The 20547-nt window shown below is 44.9% G+C and overlaps 1 protein-coding gene across 1 annotated transcript in view; it reads right to left on the reverse strand.

Annotated features, from left to right (window-relative positions):
• Bbs2 (Bardet-Biedl syndrome 2) overlaps window positions 1-20547 on the reverse strand; it is a 35764-nt gene that overhangs the window by 2748 nt on the left and 12469 nt on the right. Inside the window, exons 3-16 of the mRNA XM_021220354.1 lie at window positions 19569-19694; window positions 18918-18980; window positions 17050-17127; window positions 16492-16596; window positions 16301-16387; window positions 12069-12204; window positions 11711-11850; window positions 10761-10905; window positions 10507-10678; window positions 9169-9298; window positions 7194-7325; window positions 5549-5686; window positions 5109-5221; window positions 334-482 (exon numbers count right to left, since the gene is read on the reverse strand). Coding sequence (XP_021076013.1) covers window positions 334-482; window positions 5109-5221; window positions 5549-5686; window positions 7194-7325; window positions 9169-9298; window positions 10507-10678; window positions 10761-10905; window positions 11711-11850; window positions 12069-12204; window positions 16301-16387; window positions 16492-16596; window positions 17050-17127; window positions 18918-18980; window positions 19569-19694 — 1714 coding nt within the window. The remainder of the gene's footprint in view (window positions 1-333; window positions 483-5108; window positions 5222-5548; window positions 5687-7193; window positions 7326-9168; window positions 9299-10506; window positions 10679-10760; window positions 10906-11710; window positions 11851-12068; window positions 12205-16300; window positions 16388-16491; window positions 16597-17049; window positions 17128-18917; window positions 18981-19568; window positions 19695-20547) is intronic.

Below are 20547 nucleotides of genomic sequence, written 5' to 3' on the forward strand. Positions count from 1 at the left end.
ACCTCTCAAATGCTGGGATTAAAGGTGTATGTCACTGCCGGACATGGTGGCGCACACCTTTAATCCCAGCACTTGTTTCAAAAAACCAAAACATAAAATAGGTATATGCCACCATGCCCTGCAAGGCTTTATTTCTTTAAAAAAAAAAAAAAAAAATCTATCTGGAGAAAACTAAAATCCTGGATTGAGTAGTAGAAGCCAGGGCCAGCTCTGGAGTATTGAAGGAAGGCTGCTTTGGGCTTCAGTGTGAGTTTTATAATGTATCCACAATCTTCCATGACCCTCATGTTTTCACAATACCACAGACAAATCAGGTACCAGAGAAAGACTTACCTCGAAGCCGGCCTGCTCTTTGGATTGCTTGATTCACAGCCTTCAGGTTTCCTAGCAGTTCTGTGTGGTTGTTACAGCGAATCTTGTATCCATTCAGCAAATCTTTGTTAAGGTCATAGAGCTCCATATAACGATTCTTCATTGTTTTCCTGCATAAATCAATAGAAGCCTGGCATCAACACAACAGGCTTCTGACTCATTGAAAAAGAGAATAGCCAAGCATGATGGCACACAGTTCAAAGCCAGCCTGGGCCACCAGTGAAAGCCTGGGCTCAAAAGAACGGGAGGGAGGGAGGGAGGGAGGGAGGGAGGGAGGGATGAAGGCAGGGAGGGAGAGAAGGAGGGAGATTCAGGAATGTGTTTTACAAACTGCAGACTAATTACTGAGGTTTGCTTTGGAAACATCCAAAAGTTTCCTCTCTTTTCCCCAGATAAATAGAAAACAAGTGAGCTTTTTGAGTAATTGGTCCATGATTTGCTTAGATTTAGAAACTTAAGCTCTGGACTGGTCTGTAGGGAAAAGACAGCGAGGCAGTGGCTGTTCTTTCTATCAAGTTTCAAATCAGTAATTCGTTAAGTAGAAAGGCCTACTAGTAAAAGAGTTCTAGAGAACAGACTCTGCTTCATATCTTACAAGCTTTAATGAAGCATGGGCCAGTAAGATGGCTCAGTGGATAAGGGGGCTTGCTACCAAGCCTGATAACGTGAGTTCAACCCCCAGAACCCACATGATAGAAACTGTCCTCTGACCTCTACACACACATGCACTCATGCCTCTGCCCATACAAAGCAAATGAAATGAATGCAAAAGAAAATTTTAAAAACAACAAAAATATTACTAAACAACAATGAAAATTATTTAAGTAAAACTGCTGAGCTCATGCCGTGCTGAATACAAAATGGTAGTTTCTCTGAAACCCTGGCAATTTCTTAATACATAGGCAGCTTTAGCTTTCTCTATACTTTTAAGGAAAAGAAAAAAAAAAAAACCTTCTATATTGCTACATCTTTACTACATAATCCCAAGAGAAGTAAAAATTCATGTCTACAAAACCCATTATAAAAATATAACCACCAAAATCTGGGAACACAGATACCCACCCACCAGCTGGTGAAGGGGTAAACTGACCCTCTCTGTGTGGCATGCTATTCAGCAATAAAGAAGGGGGAAACAAAAAACCTGACCCATACAACAGCATGGATAAATTTCAAAGGCATGATGATAAGAGAAAAAAGGCCAGCCGGGCGTGGTGGCGCATGCATTTGATCCCAGCATTCGGGAGGCAAAGGCAGGCGGATTTGAGTTCGAGGCCAGCCTGGTCTACAAAGTGAGCTCCAGGACGGCCAGGCAGGGCTACACAGAGAAACCCTGTCTCGAAAAAAACAAAAAACAAAAAAACAAAAAACAAAAACAAAAAAAAAGAAAAGAATGAAAAGAAAAGAAAAAAGAGGCCAGCTTAAAAGCTTATATGTGGCATGATGATATTGGGCAAAGGTTATGAAGGGATGGTCCCTGGAGATGAGGAGGTAGTGACACAGAGGTCCAAAGGAATCAACATTCCACATCTTGATTGTAGCAGCAGCAACACGTCAGGGAAGTTCTGAAAACTGTTTTCTATATTACAAGCTTTATATCAACTATATTTACACAAATAAAAAATATTCACAATTGTATGTCTGCATGGGAAGTCCAAATGAATCTGAGAAGAACATGAAGGGTTAGGGACGGGCTGGAGAGATTGCTCAGAGGTTAAGAGCACTGACTGCTCTTCCAGTGGTCCTGAGTTCAAATCCCAGCAACCACATGGTGGCTCACAACCATCTGTAATGATAACTGATGCCCTCTTCTACTGTGTCCAAAGACAGCTACAATGTATAGCATACAGCTACAGAGTACATAAGATAAATTAAAAAAAAAAAATCAGAAAGAGCTAGAAAGAGTGAGCTCATTCAGCAGTAAGTCTCAGAGGATGAAAACATTCTAGGCCTAGTTAAGATTGTATGGAAGCTAGAAGCTTCCAGAACTAGGCCTAGGTTAGCAGATGGAGGCAGTAAGCCTCAGAGACAACAGTTGCATCAGTTTTTGCTGTTGTTTTGTTCTTTGGGGTGTTTTGTTTATTTTTTGAGACAGGGTTTCTCTTTTTAAGCTTAGCTGTCCTGGAACTCACAGAGATCCTCCTGCCTCTGCTTCCCAAATGCTGGGATCAAAGGTATGTGCCACCCCAACCTGGCACAAGAACAGTTTTTAAAGACTGGACAAAGCCGGGCGTGGTGGCGTACACCTTTAATTCCAGCACTTGGGAGACAGGTGGGCAGATCTCTTGAGTTTGAGGCCGGCTTGGTCTACAGAGCAAGTCCTGGGACAGCCAGGACTACACATAAAAACCCTATATCCCCAAACCAAAGGAAATATCTGGTTCAGCCAGGCAGTGACGATGCACGCCTTTAATCCCAGCACTCGGGAGGCAGAGGCAGGTGGATTTCTGAGTTCAAGGCCAGCCTGGTCTGCAGAGTGAGTTCCAGGACAGCCAGGGCTACACAGAGAACCCTCCCCCCCCAAAAAAAAAAGACTGGACAAAAATAAGCCCTTGAAGTGGCTGGTACCCAGATGAAGGAAGCCTCACAGCACTGCTGAGAAGCAGACAGTACTGGAGCAAGTCTGAAGCCGTCCACCATGCACTCTTGGCTAACATGGCACCATGTTAATGTCACTTCATCCACAATTAACAAATTTAACATAATGGCAACAAAACTAGTGTTACTTTTGCTCCAGAATTTGTCTTTAGCCACACACAGGAGGTCTGAGGCAGGAGGACTATGAGTTTGAGGCTAGCCTCACAAAACTATACTAAAACAGAAATATAGTATGATCCAGCAGCCTACTCTGGCTTACTGACCACAAGAACTGAAATCAGGGTCTTAGAAAGACTAGCACTGTATGTGTACTGCAGCACTGTTCACAAAGCTCACACACACACACACACACACACACACACACACACACACACACACACACATGAGGAAGCCCCTGGACACATAAAAGAGAAACAGCTTAGTAGGCAATGAACTACTCAGCCTTCAGATAGAAGGGCATTCTGTAATGTGCAGCAGCCTGGTTGAACTGTTTGAGAATCTATGGTAAATGAAAGAAGCCAGTTCCCAAGAGACAAATAAAATGCTACATGATGCCATTTCTATGGGGAATCTATAAATCTGCCAAAATCAATAGTCAACAAGTAGAATGGTTTCTGACAGGGGCTGGGGAGAGGGGAAAGTAGGGAGCTGTTAGGGGCACAGAAGACCCTGTACTCAAAGAGAAGCACTAAGAGAACCATGAAAGTTAACCAGGCAAGGGAGTTTCCTCAATCCAGAAAGCTGAGGGTGGATTTTGTTAATGACTTGGTGACCTTTTTGCTGTCTGTGGAGGCAGACCTCCCCTACCTTTTACTATAGAGGCAGACCTCTCCCACCTTTTACTATAGAGGCAGACCTCCCCCACCTTTTACTATAGAGGCAGACCTCCCCCACCTTCTACTATAGAGGCAGACCTCCCCCAAATTCCCCAGGATTATTATCCCCGACTCTGCCCTCCCTAGATCGTTACCCATCACATGTATATGTCACATGTATATTATGACCTGCTGACCTCTATGATATCTATTGGTCAGAGACCACACTAGATTCTAGGCCTTTCAAATATAGAACCCACCCTCATGGTCACATGCACTTTGTAAAGGAGTTTCTATGTGGTCACAACTTAACCTTATTGTGCACCTGGAATTGGACTGACTGGAAGCCTTTTCCCAAATTGTACTATGTTTTAAATATACTGACAATGAACTGCCTCGTCCAGGTTGATGCGGTCACTGCCCTGGATGTCCATTATTCTCACAGTTTGCTTCTCTGCTGGCAGAGACCCCTCAACCAGTGTACACTTCACAAACCAGACAGTTTTGTCACTCTTCCAACTAAATAAGTGGAAGCAGTCTGTACATGGACGTTGAGTACTCTTTCAGTCTGTGATGTGTTTGTAAGCTTTCTCGGTGTCCTTCATGTTGTGGCCATCCACGACTCACTGCCCTATTGATGGATCTCATAATACATCCGTCACACTGTTGGTGTTAGTTTGGGTTTCCATCTGGGGACTTGCTATGATTTTGATATGGTTTAAGTGTGCCCTGCAAAGGCCCTTGGCGTGTTAATATTAAGTAGTAGGACCTTTTAAACAGTATAGTCCAAGGTCATTAAGGGTGCGGCCTTTGGAAGGGATTAAGATAGATCTCATTGGATCCTAGTTAGTCTTCTCAAGAGAACTGCTGTAAAAGAAAGGTGAGTCTGCCTGGCTTCCTGTACTGCTATGCAATTTCTTGCTCTTGCTCTTGTGTGTGCTCCTGCCGTGATGCCCTACCACCACCACCACTGGGCAATGCCATTGGGAAGGCCCTCACCAGAACTAGGCCAACATTATTTGGACTTTGAACTTCCAAAAACTAAATAGACAATTCTTTTTTATACATTATTCAGTCTTTGGCATTTTGTTGTAGCAATGGGAAGCAGACAACTACAGGAATTTTATACCCAATGCCTTTATGAGTGTTGTGTAAATATATAAAATGAGCACAAGTTTCTCTAAGCCTTAAACTAAAAGCAAACTGCTGGGTCACAGAATACATTTTCAGCTTCACTGATAATGCCAACTTATTTTCCAAGGTAACTGAATACATTTGGTTCCTACTCTTTAACGATCACTTATGCCAGCTCTGGTAAATACTCACATGTCCCTCATCAGACGAGCATCCTCTGCTCTGACCAGCAAACTTCGGATGAGGTTAGAATTATCAGCCATGTCGGCGCTGAGCTTTTGATGCACCGAATGATACTCATCCACCTGGAGACCAAGAGCACTCATAGTAACAAAGCCTCACAAGAGTGAGACGCAACTTGGATGACTGAGCAACATGGATGCTTCAGATTAGATAAACAGAAAGTCTCAGTGTGGTGTGTGCATGAAAGAGCATCCTCTGGAACCAGGAGAAGCAAGGGATAAAAAGGTGGCTTCACCTTTACACAAGTCCTCTAAGGAACTCACATACCAAGGCTCATCTACATTTTCACAAAATTCTTTAGAACATGATTATCACATGGCACATACACATGCATATCTTCACTCACCTTATAGGAGACTATTTCCAGCTCTGAGGCTACCGTGGCTTACCTTCACCAGCACTTTTCGTAGTTCCTCGAAGTAGACAGGGAAATCTGCTTCTACCTGAAGGTCTTCAATAGCGAAAAAGGACGCGATCGACTGGATGATGTCACCAGCAAGATCAATATCGTCAGTATTCACAGTGATCTACCCAGGGGAAATGGGCAAGTTTAGCATCCTCATGGATGGATGAGAGTCAGCACCTTACTGTCTCCATGCTCCACACAATGCTTGAGAGCATGGTTGTGTACACTGTGAGGTCAGGCTGCTTTCAGGAAAATGTAAACCATAGTCCTTATTGCTTGCAGGTGGCTAAAGGTCACTCCTGTGACCTTATAAGCTAAATGAAAGATTAGTCAAACAATTAAAATGATTTTGTGCCAAGTGTCATTCAAACCTAACCTCCCAAGTCGCTGGGACTATGGGTCATGCCACTGCACGTGGCTTTGCAACCAGGAGAAAAGAAAAGCAGCCAAGAGCAAGCCCATGGTGTCCCTGAAAACAGCTGAACAGTGACTCCTGATGCTTTCCTGTGTCCTGATACCAAAATGGCCGCAGTGGGAATGGGAAGCCGTAACTGCCCAGTGAGCAGCTCCACCATGGGTGGAAAGCTCAATCAGGAACTCCAACTGTCTGCCTCAGTTTTCCCCAGTCTGCTGGACGGTGTGTACCTAGTTCTGTTCTCTGTCCGGCTACCCCAGCTATCTCTGCTGGACGCTGTAAAGTCCTGTTCAGTGTCATTCTGTTCTCCAGTGGCTGCTGCTCTCTCTCCTGACACTGACTTTTATTTTAGCTTGCTGCAGACTTCATAAACGTACTCACTCAAAATAAAAACCATGGCCATCGTGGCTACAGCAGATCATTCTCCAGGCTTACAGAGCAGGGCCCTCTGGACTCCCAACCATCATGATCTTTTGATTATTATGATTTTCACTTTTACTTATGTATTTTGTTTTGTTTTTAAGAGAAAAAGGTACATAGCCCAGGCTTGAACCCAGAGATCTGCCTGCTGCTGCCTCCTGTGTGCCACCACAGTTTGCTCCTCATGGTTATTTTTACTTGTCAACTTGACCCAATCCAGAATCAACCATAATGGAAGTTTACTGGTCTGGATTGGTGGGTCGTAGGCATGCCTGAGAGGGGATTTTCTTAGTTGGGTAAACTGAGGTGGGAAAACAGGACCCTGATGGGCAGCACCAACCATCTCGTGGGCTGGGGCCTGGACCGAGGCAGCAGAGAGCAAGCGGCACATGCCTTAATTCTTCCTCTCTGCTCCTTGACTGTGCAAGGAAACGTGAGCAGCTGCTGCCACCTCGACCTCTCCACCATCACGGTCTAAGGCTACAACTGTGACAAACGGACATACTGTCTCCTCTCCACTGTTTCTGCAGGGTACTTTATCATGGTCACAGGAAATGACACTAAGATACCAGCTGTCCTCAAATTATAGAAGGAAGGAATAAAAGCCAAGAACAAGGCACAGCACTGCTGTTCCAGAGTGACCCCAGTGTCGACTGTGACACGAACACACTGGGATGGGACACTCGCTTCTGTGATTTGACAGCTTGAGTTGTACTTTGCACGTGAATGGTCAAACAGCATGGTAGGTAGAACCCTATGCCCACAGTGTCAGATGTCATATGTCATACATCACCTCACCACTTTGTTTCATTTTTATGTAGAGCTGGCCACCATTGCGTAAGGATGTGAAACAGACATGAAACGGGGAATTCTGAACATTACTGTCTTCCGGCAACAGAAAGTTCTGGTTGAGCCACGTGACCATCTTAAAAATAATAGAATGAAGAGTGCTTCAGTTTTTAAAGTACTGTCATTGTGAAAGAATCCTTTCTCTAGTTTTACTACTTGTTTTTTTAAAAGACATTATACCCCGCCAGCCCCCCACATACACACACATACACAGACAAGTGCACGCGAGTCACACTCCCCTTTCCCTCCTTTCTGGTCTTCAGCAACACTCACAGTTACCACGGGTGCCCGAGCAGGCACAAGTCCTTCCTATTTAGACATCATCTTACGTGTGATGCACAAAGGACTGAAGGGGGTGCTATTTGTTTATCTAACAGCTTTTCTGTACATGGACAGGACTGTCTGCATAGGGCTGATCCACTACCATGTCATTTTTTTTTTTTTACTGAAGTATAGATGTACATACTCAGATGCAGGTCACCTGCAGTTTTGATGCTAATACTTTACAGTGGTTTATAATCCAGCTTCTAAGAAAGCATCACCTATGGGCTATCTAGAATCACCTGTGGCCTTTCTCATCATCTTTGACGTGAGAAGCAGCTGTCTCTACCCCCAGCTCCCAACGGGTCTTTCCCATGTCTCATGTGCCTCTTCCTGAACCTCCCTGGAAGTATGGGGAAAGTAGGGCTCAGGGTTTAACAGAGAAGTCAAGCAAGAAGTGGATTAATAAGAAAAGAAGAGTTCTGGGGCTGGTGAGATGGCTCAGTGGTTAAGAGCACCCGACTGCTCTTCCAAAGGTCCTGAGTTCAAATCCCAGCAACCACATGGTGGCTCACAACCATCCACGAGATTTGACTCCCTCTTCTGGAGTGTCTGAAGACAGCTTCAGTGTACTTACATATAATAAATAAATAAATCTTTTAAAAAAAAAGAAAAGAAGAGTTCTGAAGCTCAACCAAAGGTATAGTCCATTCCCATGGGTATTAAGCTATAAAAAGCATTTTACAACAGTCATGGAATCTCCCAGGGCTCCTTATGAAGGAGGCAATGCTGCCCTCCCAATAGATGGGCACTTCTCAAAATCATTAGAAATTTAATTAAGGTAGCACTTGAGCTAAAAAACAAAAATGCCCCCACCTCCAGATCCTACCTTTTCTATCTTCCCCCCGAGACTTTTCACTATGCAGTCAAAGCTGGTCAGGAATTCCTGGGTTCAAGTGATCTTTCTGCCTTCATCTTGCAAGGAACTGGGAATATAAATGAATGCTGCTACCCTAAACATCTCCATATCCCTTCTCTTGAAACACTAAGACACAACTATATTAATATCATAACAAAAGAAAGAAGAGAATTAAGAATAGTAAGAATTCAATTGTAACTAAGGATTACTTAGGAAAGTGTGTGTGTGTGTGTGTGTGTGTGTGTTTTTCAAAGTTCAGAGAAGAAAATTTTCAGCAAATTTTGAGTTCTGCTTTATTTTGGTTTTGTAAGATAGTATCTCATTTATGTAGCCCAGGCTATCCTGGAATTTCTGACGTAACCCAGGCTATTCTCAAACTCATGACCCTCTTGCCTCTGAAGTTCTGGAATTGCAGACAGGCCTACTCCCACCACGCCTAAAACTGTAAGTTACTAACCACAGCCAGCAAGATGACTCAGTCAGCAAACCATGTCACAGAGGAAGAGAGACCCGACTACCAAACATTGTCCTGTGACCCTCACACTCATGCCATGGCATGTACACATACAACCATAAACAAACACAGACCACACATGTATGCATTAACAAGAAATTAAGCAAAGCTTCAAAGTTCCTAAGCAAACTCCATACTACATAGTTCTTAAAATTTCTTGCTACCAGCATGACATAGATTCTCAGGTGCAAACTATAAACTGAGAGCAAAGAACACATGACTCACCCTCTGTGTGCGCTCAGCAACACTGAAGTTCACGTAGCTGACAGGCTCGCTAGCTGCATCTGGGCTTGTCAGTGCATACATGGTGAATCGGGGCAGCTGTCTTGTCAGTTCAAACACATGGAACTGGGTGCTACATCCAAGCAATGAACACAGAGGAGTGTTTGGTATAGTGTTCGTCTGCACTCCCCACACCCTACTTTTTAGGACAGGGTCTCCTGTAGCCCAGGTTGGCCTTGAACTCCTGGTCCTCTTGCCTCTGTCTCCCAAGATTCCATGCACTACCTTGCTGGGCTCAGTACAATGCTATTTCACAGTGTGGGCCCAGGGAAATAAAACCTCATTACTGCATCAGCACCAACAGATGTCTATGGGTTACACTGAAGACAGAGGGGAGCTTGAGGGTTAAAGTTCTGAAGCAATAGAGAGAGTTGAGATCTGGAAATAAAGTCCGCTGTCCACATAGACACACACTCACCACCAGGGCTTTATAACGCCCTGAAAGAAGAGAAAAAAAAACCTTTGATTTTTAGTGATCAGAAGATTTTGTTGTTTTTACAAAACAGGGTATCACTGGGCAGTGGTGGCGCATGCCTTTAATCCCAGCACTTGGGAGGCAGAGGCAGGCAGATTTCTGAGTTCGAGGCCAGCCTGGTCTACAGAGTGAGTTCCAGTACAGCCAGGGTTACACAGAGAAACCCTGTCTTGAAAAACAAAACAAAACAAAAACAAAACAAACAAACAAACAAAACAAAAAAACAAAAACAGGGTTTCGCTAAGTTGCTCAGTGAGGCCTTCAGCTGTCTTGTAGTCCAGACTGGCCTGGACCTTCTGATCGCCCGGCCTCAGCCTGACTGGTGGGATCACAGGCCTGCACCGGCACGCCCAGCTGGAAGAGGCCTTTCTCCTCAACAAGTGTAGTGGGGTCTTCCACCAGCTCCAATACTGCACCTCATCCACATGCCTCCTACTTAGAGTGTCAGTGAGCGACTATATCTAAATAGTTACCCAATTGTTCCTTCACTGTGTTCTCAGGTTCAAAGTCAGGACCTCCAGTATGCTAAGTGTAAATCTTACCACGGAGCCTCACCGAAAACTCAAACATATTGTTAACGGCTTTTGTGTCCCTAAGATGGCCTGATTAAAAATTGAAAACAACCACCTTAAACTTACATGGCTCTATTTTCTTTGGAGGGAATTTAAATTAAGGAAATAAAAGGTCATGGGAAAATCCTGACTAGCAAGCAGACCCTTCAGTTCAGTGGCTGCCCTGGTCTGACTGAGGGCAATGGTAATAGCAAACCCATCTCTATGGAAATGACCTGGGACAGAAAGCGTCACCTGCTTCTGTAACCCACGAAGGTTTTCAAGTGCAGATCCACAGGGACATCTTTGGGAGGTGTAATTGGTATCCGGAGGGAGCTGGAAAGGTTGTGAATGCTGGGGTGGACCACATGGCTTTCACCCACAAAAATTCCCTCTGCAAAAATTAGTACTGCTCGGATGATAGTATCTGTAGGAAGGAAAACAACATTTTAGGACTACTGCAAGACAGCACAGGCGCCTACCAGTACCAGCTGTACGGAGTATCTTACCATTGGAAGTGGAAATGCCTAATTCCGCATGCGCATCTTGTACATTGTTCCCCATATTGACTGAGAGCGCTGTGTGGAGCTTGGTATTGGCTGGAATTATGCCTTTCTGCCCATCAGCCTCGTTCAGGGGACTGCTCAGTTCTGCCTGTAAGACACCTCCTAACTTTAACTTAGTCACTCAGTCAACTAAGTCCACGTTAATACAGCTGTGCAGCTTCAGGACAGGACAAACTGCCGCCCCTCTTACTACGCCGATCTTTACAACTCTTGAGTCCCACGTACCTTGTTTGTGCTTCCTTGTTGTATCTGATCCTGTGAGCAATACCCCCTCCTGTCTCCATCTGTGTTCCTCCATACCTCTTCATACCCCTTACAAATGCTGGTGTCTGTCTGTCCTTCTGTCTATCTTTTTCTCATCTCTCTCTCTCCTTTTAAAAACATTTTATACTTATTTTTACTTAGCTGAGTATGTGTGGGGCAGAGGAGGGTTGTGCATGTGTGTGTGAGATGCCTGGTGAGACCAGAGAGTGTATAGAATCTCCTAAGGTCACCGTGAGCCGCCGGTGGGTGCTAGGATCCAAATATGTGGCCTCTACAAGCTCAGTATATACTCCTAACTGCTAGGCCATCTCTCCAGCACTTCTCTCTCCTTTTTCTGAGATGAGGTCTGGCTAGAACTCAGGAGACTCCTCTTAGCCCCTGAGTACTGGGGTGACATTGTATACCACCACGCCCAGCTTTCATGCCCGCCTCTGACATGCCCTGGGGTGACACTAGCTACTACCACCAAGTCCCACTTTCACCGCTCTTCATTCTAGCAGTGACCAAAAAGCAGAAAGAATCTGCATTTCTGTGGGTAGTTGGGAGGGCCCAGCCACTCCGACACTGCCCCACACCTGCAGAGCATCCTGGCTGGCCCCAACATTTTAGACTCTAGGACAAGATCAAACCTTGGTGCTCTCCTCATAGTTGCGAAGTTCTAGCAACAGGTTCTGCTTTTTCTGGCTCAGCTCTCGGATCAGGTCCTGCTCCACACTTGTGTCCAGGAGGTTCCCCTTCATCTCAGCTGTGCCTGGCAGGTAGCCTCGGACTGAAGAGAAGTCAAGACCCTAAGCATAGCCAGCCATTTCTACTTCAGACCATCAATGCCCTGCCCAGATAAACCAAAACTCTATATCTTCATCTTCTTAATTAAGGTGAATTTGTTAGAAAAGCTTAATAAAATACTGCAGAATTCATTTTCAGGCATTTTTAACCTGATCAAATTGAAATTTTGATTTTTCAAGGGTGTTTCTTATCTCAATTTACTTTCCCCATCCACTGAGCAGCAGATTAACTGTACGTGGCCATCCATCCGGTAATCTCCCTCTACCACACCAGCAACAGCAGAAGAAAAGTTGTCTTTAAATATGACCTCTCCAGTCCGGTCACTGCGAGCATCAACCTGAAAATGAAGCCACAGCATAAAAGTCACTTACACCATAGTTTAAAAACAACGGCAACAAAAGCTTTAAAATAAGCCGGGCGTGGTGGCGCACGCCTTTAATCCCAGCACTTGGGAGGCAGAGGCAGGCGGATTTCTGAGTTCGAGGCTAGCCTGGTCCACAGAGTGAATTCCAGGACAGCCAGGACTACACAGAGAAACCCTGTCTCAAAACAAAAAAAAAAAAAAAAAAAAAAAAAGCTTTAAGATAAACATTAGCTTTAAAGGTTACATCTCTCCATGGGGCTGGAACACTGTTAAGAACACTGGCTGCTCTTCCAGATTCAATTCCCAGCACCCACATGGAAGCTCACACTTGTCTGTAACTCCAGTTCCAGGAGATATGACACCCTCCCACAGAAATACATGCAGGCAAAACCAATGCACATAAAATAAAAAAAAATTTTTTAAAGTTATTAGTCCAAAGCCAGGTGAAATGGCACATGCTTTAATCCTAGCTCTCCAGAGGCAGGAGGATCTCTCTGAGTTGAGGCTACCCTAGTCTATATAAAGAGTTCCAGGACAGCAAGAGCTATATAGACCCTGATTCAAAAACAAAAAAGCTACTTCAATCCAGCTAGGTGTAGTGACACACACCTATAATCCTAGCACTTGGGAGGACTGGTGCAGGGTCATCCTCAGCTACATATTATGTTTGAGGCCGGCCTGGGCTACATAAGGCCTTGTCATTCAGATACACACACACACAGAAGAACACTTGCATACAGGCATGTTCACACATAATTAGTTTCTTTTCAAGAGTGCATCATGAAGCCTGTGGCTGTGGGGCCATGGGGATCTAAAGGTCCTTGAAATAGATGTCCTTCCCTCCTTTCCAGCAGACGCTGTCCCTCCCTGCCACAGTGTCCCTTGTGAAAACCTAGGTTTGCTGAGAGATGCCCATAAAGCACCCAGCATGTGATCACAGGAATGTGCGCCAGTGCCCATCTGTCCAGGAATCCATCCTGCACATACCACTATGCGTTCCTAGTTTTTTAACTTTCTATTCTGGTTTCATAGGAAGATCAATAACTAGAACAAGAGTAAGAACAGTGCCCACAGCTCACAGGGCTTACAGTCCTGAAAGTGTTAACACCGTAAAGCGGTTTAAACACACACAGAGAACTATACAATATAGCTGGGGAGATGGCTCAGTGGTTAAGAGCACTTGCTGCTTGCTCTTCCAGAGGTCCTGAGTTCAATTCTCAGCAACCACATGGTGGCTCACAACCATCTGTAATGGGATCCAATGCCCTCTTCTGGTGTGTCTGAAAACAGCTACAGTATACTCATATAAATGAAATAAATAAATCTTTAAAAAAAAAAAAAAAAAGGACTATACAATAGACATCAGCTCTGACACTTCTGTGTGTGTGTCTAACTCCAGCAATCAAGAAGCTGAGGCAAGAGGTCTGTTTTAAGTTCAAGAACAGCTAAGGGCATACAATGAGTTTGAGGCAAGCCTCGGCTATAATTACATCTTTATGGATGGGCAAAATGGCTCAGTAGGAGGCACTAGTCTGATGGCCTAGGTTTGAGCCTCAGGACACTTGGTAGGTGTGAACTGACTCCTTCAAGCTGCCCTCTGACCTCCAAACGTGTACCATGGCACACCTGCCACTCCCCATAAATAAATGCATGTAATGTCTCTTAAACATTACTATTATGATTTATACACATGTAAAGTATCGTTACCTAACATTTAAACGATTATCCAAATCTTCTACCATATAGTAACTTTTTCTTTCTTTTTCTTTTGAGACAGTTTTACTATGGCCCTGACTGTCCTAGAACTCTCAAAGTAGATCAGGCTGGCAGTGAGCTCACACAGACCTTCCTGCCTCTCTTCTCTGCCTTCCAGTGAAGGGATTAAAAGTGTGTGCTGCCATGCACAGCAACTATACAACCTTTCCTAATGACCTTATCATCTCCTCATAAAAACTACTTGGCTGTCTTCGGGCTCTTCCATAACCAGGTGGCTGATCGCTTACAAAGACATCTCAAGACCAATACAGGAAGACATTCCCTTGAATGACTGTGCAGGCAAGGGCACAGGTGTTACCCAAAGGCCCTCTACAGAAACTGGCCTGGCAGGCAATGCAAGTCACTCTCTTTATCTTTTCAACCCGAATACACAGGCTCCCCAGCCCACCCCTCTCTGGGGCACATCCCACTCAATATTACAACCATGTTATTTATGACAACATCCTGTCCACATGAAGATTATGACTACCAGAGCCTACGGAGACTGAATGTCTGGGCTTCCTCAGAGCTCTCAAACACTAACCCTACCCTGTGACTCAGGCCAAGCTGAACCTGTTTCTTCACAGGGAAACCCATGATGTGGCTCCATACTGAGCTTCCACAATGTCTGGTAAACAACGACTGTTCCTTTGCTCACCAAGCAGGATGGTAAATTTATTTCTGTGAACACTCTACACTTTGGCTTATCCAATAAGGAAGGAGTAGATGGCCCTCCAACCCAGCGAGTAACAGTCTTCCACACAGCTAGTGGGTAGGAGCATTACTTAGTAACTCCACAGGGACATGCACAGTCAGGTGTGTGCATGTCCCTTTATTTACTTAGTAACTCCACATGGATATATGTACAGTCATGTGTGTGCATGTCCCTTTTCTTTACTGTTTCTGTTAAGTATGGATGACTGCATGACTTTCTTAACTTCTCTACACTTTTGAACAGGTTAGGTAATAAAAAAAATCCCCAGTTTGAAAACGTTTACTATAAAACTGTAGGTCCAGTCAGCTGAAGATCTCTTCTTCCTTGCCTCTGTGAGACAGTCTGTAGTCCAGGCTGACCTTGAATTCAACATCTTCCTCCCTCTACCCCTTAAATGCAGAAATTATAAGCATATACCACCACGCCTGGCTCTGGGTAGTAACTCCAAATTCTTGACTCAACTATAATAATTTCTGTTCCCCAGGAATGTGGTCTGCTAGGAGTTGAATGCCTGCCTCTCCCTGCAATCTGTACATTGTAACTCTACCACAAGCACAGGGCCATTGGAAGGTACCCACGTGTGGGATCAGTGCTCGTATAAGATGCTCCCAAAGCCAGGTGTGGTGGTGCACACCCAGCATCCTAGAAGCTGAGAGGTGGGTTGGAAGGAAGTGTGGGTTATACAGTTTCCTGAGCCAATAACAGGACCATACCTCAAAACAGAAAAATAAATAATATTTTTTAAAACATTCCCTACCCTGGGAGATGCCTCGGCCTATCCTGCTATGTGAGGTCACAGTGAGAAGACAGCCACCGTAAGGAAGCAGCCTCCCAGACCAATGGGAAATAGACTCCCACAGGTTGCAAGCACCCAGGCTGTGTTGCTGGTCACCACAGCCTAACTGAACATATATAGTCAGTGAATAAACTTTGAAATTCTTAATAAGTGATGATGACACATTCCTCTCTTACGACATGTAATACCCATGCCAAGGACAAAACCAAACAGACAAATCAGAGCCAACCTAACAACTGTTTACCATGGGCTTGATAGCATCATAGGAAGGCCGAGGTGCGGGCAAAGGTGAGGAGGAGCGCAGCCCGAAGGGCAGGCCAACATCGACAGAGAAGGGAGTTTCTACAGACTATGCCCACAGAGATGCAACACTAACAAGACAGCCTTAACTTGCCAAAACACTGAGAGATTCTGACCTGAAGCTGAAAGAGTAAAGAAAGCCAAAGGGATTTCCTCTGAAGTTACAGGTGGGAAACAGTTAACCTACCATGATTCCTCCTGTTAACTCGACAAAAGAGCTATTCACACAGACGAATATTGGATTAATTGTTTTACTGGTCTACACCTACACATCTACAATCAATCCGATGGAAGGATTCTCTTGCCTTCCAAAAGGAGACTGAGAAAGACTCTTTGGAGATTTTCTCCCAAGTATTGTTTGCAAGGCAGAAAGGACACATCTGCCTTACAACAAGAAGAGATAATGAGGAACGACTGACCCTGGTTTATATCTGAGTAGAGCAGCCAATACCATAAACAGATGTTACTTTGAGCTACACAGACATTCCCTAACGTAAACTTACCTTCCCATTAGACCACCCCGTTATCAGTTCACACACTCCATCAGAGTTAATGTCAAAAGCATGGATGCTCATGGCATGGTTTTTGGACTGAAAAAGAATTCCAATAATCAGTAAAGGAGCCTCCCTGTGTCAGAAGTATACCCCACCCCACCCCACCCCACCCCACCCAGGGGAGGCTAAGCTATACTCACTTTAATTCTCCAGTACCGGGCTGTTTTGTCATAAACTCCAACTGTGCCATTGGAAAGGGCGTAACCAAACCGACTGCCATACATGGGACACAGAGAGGTGACTATCTGCAAAAAAAAAAAAAAAAAAAAAAACCACAGGAGACAGCTACTCAGTAAGACTCAACTTCACCTGCAACCTTGCAAAACCGCATGTCTGTATTGAGGAACGCAGTCCTCCAGTCAGCACACAGCCACTGATATTTTAAAATCAGAACAGCTGTGAGATTCTCAGCTAAACTCACCAAGCCAAATTTGAGTGGCATGGTTTTCTGGGTCTGTCACTGCCCTCTCAATCTTCAGTGAATAGACACAGACTCTCCGGGAAAAGTCAAGAACCTCTTTACCACAACTGTATTTAGATTTAAAAGCCCTTCTGAAGCTAAGCAGCAGAGTTAGGGCCTCTGAGTGCAAAGCTGACCCATCTACTCCAGCGTCACCACTCTGCGCCATGGCCTGTGACTTGGTCCCTGAGCTCTCTCTGCTGGCCTAAGGTCACCACTCTGCAGCAGCACTTCCTACCTCTGTCTCTGTCATTTCTGCCACAATCTCATCTTCTTTAAACACTCGAATGTCAAAATCTTCAGATCCAACAAGAAGCTGGAAAGGGAGATGACAGTATCAGAGTCTAATGTGTAAACACAGCAGTTTCATGAAATAAAAAAAGAAAAAGAAGACATTTCTTTGCTACTTTGCTACTTTGCTACACTACTTGCTGCCCACAAGTAGCCACTCAAGAAAATGTGGCTCTATGCAGTACAGAGCAGGACAAGTTCCTTCCCTGAGTGACGGAAGCCCTCAAAGACAGTACACCCTGCTAACACATGAATGTGCAGACTTCCCAGGAACACCCACCCATGCAACACAGACTGATAAAGGACTTCTTTCTAGAAGTAAAATGCTGCCGTTTTCCCAGGGTAAAACATGGCTGTGGGAGCACAAGATGTATCGCCGTAATATCAGGAAAGTCAGGCTTATCTGTGGGATATTATCTTAGACTGGAGAAAGGGTGCAGCTCCCTCACCTGGACCCCACAAAGAGGTGGGCCCTTAGCACCAGGATGGTGCATGGCGGTGGCCCTCTGAATTGTCACACTCCTGACTGTTTGAGGGTCTTTAGCTTAGTGACATCTCAACATCAATGCGGTCTACTCAGACTGCCATCTGCCCACCCATCCCCGAAGCCAAGCCCTGGTCCTGCCCTTCACATCCACAACCTCCACTGCAGCTGCTCTCTGACTCCACAGCCTGACTCCACCAACAGGCAAGCCGGCAGCACAGTGGGAGCAGCTGCTGCGGCAGAAGCTGCTGCATCAGACCCCAGCTCCCCAGCTCACAGAGGCTGACCGAGACTGTTCGAAGCTGATAGCTCCCCTGCCTCTCAGGCCTTTAGCCCTCTGTAGCCACACTGTAACCTACATCTATACATGCGCAGTTATGTAAGCATATGTATGTTACAGTACTAGACACATACAGCTACTCTGTGCTGTCTCTATGTGATCTAAGGCTAATACCAATAAGAACAACTGGAATAAAGAGGCCTGCTCGCCTCAGTCGGCTACAAGGAAAGCGCGGTCACCTGAAAACTGCTGCCTACAAAAACCCTTGGCACCCTGTACACTTATTATTTAATAAATTCTGGAGTTGTGGAGACACAAACATAGTCGGCCGTATTTCTAATATAGTGCACTCACAAAACCCTGCCTCTCAGAGCCCAACCCCAGTGTCCACAGAAAGCAGGCTAAGGGCTGGTGAGATGGCTCAGTGGGTAGGAGCGCCCGACTGCTCTTCTGAAGGTCCGGACCGTAACAAGGTCTGACGCCCTCTTCTGGAGTGTCTGAAGACAGCTACAGTGTACTTACATATAATAAATAAATAAATCTTTAAAAAAAAAAAAAAAGAAAAGAAAAGAAAGCAGGCTAAGCTAGGGCCCAGGAGACACAGTACACATACCAACTTCTTAAAGACCTGATTTCTAGGGTAATTTCTTATATTAATATATAGCTACAATTATCATAATAATTTCAAATGAAATCATTTTATCAGCCAAAATTGAAAATGAGTTAATGCTCCAAAGCATCATAAGTGGTTTATAAGATTATAGGTGGAACTGAGGTCCCGTCAGCCTTGTCTTCTCTTCCTCCCGTTGTCTCAAAGATGCACACAGTGAGCAGTGGAGGACAGGGAAGAGGAGGGGGAGGAGGAAGCGGATGGGGAGAGATGAACAAGGAGAGAAGAGAAGTGGGCATAGAAGTGGGGAAGAGAGGGGAGAGAGGATACAGAGGCAAGGACCTGTGAGCTCAGATCTAAAACAGCCACGAGAAGATAATGTCACTGTCAAAAGGAACTTATTCAGCTGAACAGAGCACCCACGGCTGCTTTGCCACACACCTCTGTCTTCCCATCACCGTCAAAGTCACACAGGGCCAAGGAATGAACATTGTCTCCAGTAACCTGAACACAAAACAGAAAGCCACTCATAAGTCATCCTTTTTCATTTAACCCAAACATATCAACCTCAAAAATGGAAGGCTTACAAAAAGTACGTGAGTTCTCAATATTACCCATATTGTTAATATATTGTCCTGTTTTTAAAAATTATTCATGTATATATAAACATGTGTGCATATCCTATATTCTGTGTGGGTTTGGGTGCACATGTGTATGTGTGAGATGCCTAGGAAGACAAGAGAATCTCAGGTGGCACCCTTAGGAACTCTGCCCACTGTATTTGAGACAGGGTCTCCCCCTGGCCTGATGCTCCGGACTGGACTAGGCTGGACGGTCAGTGAAACCCAGGAATAGACCTGCTACACTTCCCCAGTGCTGGGATTACAAACTCAGGTGCCAGGCTCAGCATTTTTATATGTTCTGATGAATAAGTACTCTAACAGTGGAGCCATCTCCTCAGGCCTATTAGTCCATTCGGGGGTTTGTTTGTTTGTTTGTAATGACTATTCAGTGCAATCAGTACTTTAAAAAAACATCTAAAAAATTAAAAGTAGAAATGCTTTGAGTACCAAAATGTTTACTTCCTCATACCGTCCAAAAGAGATCATTTCCTTCGTGATCGAAACCCTGAAGAGCACAGTTCCCACCGATGATTGCAAGAGGCGGGGCAATGTCTCCCAGGGTCCCCAGCACAATGGCATTTGCCCCATCTGAGACCTAAGAAAAAAGAAACAGGACTTAGGGATATACAGGCACACTGTGTGTGTGTGTGTGTGTGTGTGTGTGTGTGTGTGTGTGTGTGTATCAGTGCTTCTTCCAGATATTCATCTGGCTCTGCCCTGTCTCCTACAAGAGTGGCTAGGCTTCTCTAGAGCCCATGCTGTGGCCCAGACAAGACCAAGTCCGGATCTTGGGCACATATGGAGTCCAGCTCTCACACTAAGCTGCTATAATGCATGGTTTAGATAATCCAGGGCTCAGTAAATAAGAAATCCAGTAGAAAGGGAGCGTTGGTAGCAATGAAACGTAAACAATGACAGTAAATCATTTCCCACCGCACTTATTAGGGAACTCTCATGAAGACCAAAGTATACATTTGTTACAAATGTGTAGGGTGTCTAGGTCTGGCTCCTGCACTCTCCCTGGTTGCTGGCCCAGGCTCTGTGAGCCCCCATGGCCCCAGGTTAGTTGACTCTGTAGATCTTCTTGTGGTGTCCTTGACCCCTCTAACTTGCTCGCTTCTATCCCCTATTTTTCCACAGACTCTCTGAGCTCTAGCTTTTAATTTTTAAAATTCACAGTTTTTAAAAATAATTATTTATTTCATGTATGGAAGCACACTGTAGCTGTCTTCAGACACACCAGAAGAGGGTATCAGATCCCATTACAGATGGTTGTGAGCTACCATGTAGTTGCTGGGAATTGAACTCAGGGCCTCTGGAAGAGCAGCCAGTGCTCTTAACCACTGAGTCATTTCTCCAGCCCCCCAAATTCATGTGTTTTACTTATGTGTGTTTGTCTGCATGAGTGCGGGCAGATATGCACTTTTAGATTTTGTATTATCGAGACA

The sequence above is a fragment of the Mus pahari genome, chromosome 20, assembly GCF_900095145.1.
Source record: "Mus pahari chromosome 20, PAHARI_EIJ_v1.1, whole genome shotgun sequence".
NCBI classification, from domain to species: Eukaryota; Metazoa; Chordata; class Mammalia; order Rodentia; family Muridae; genus Mus; species Mus pahari.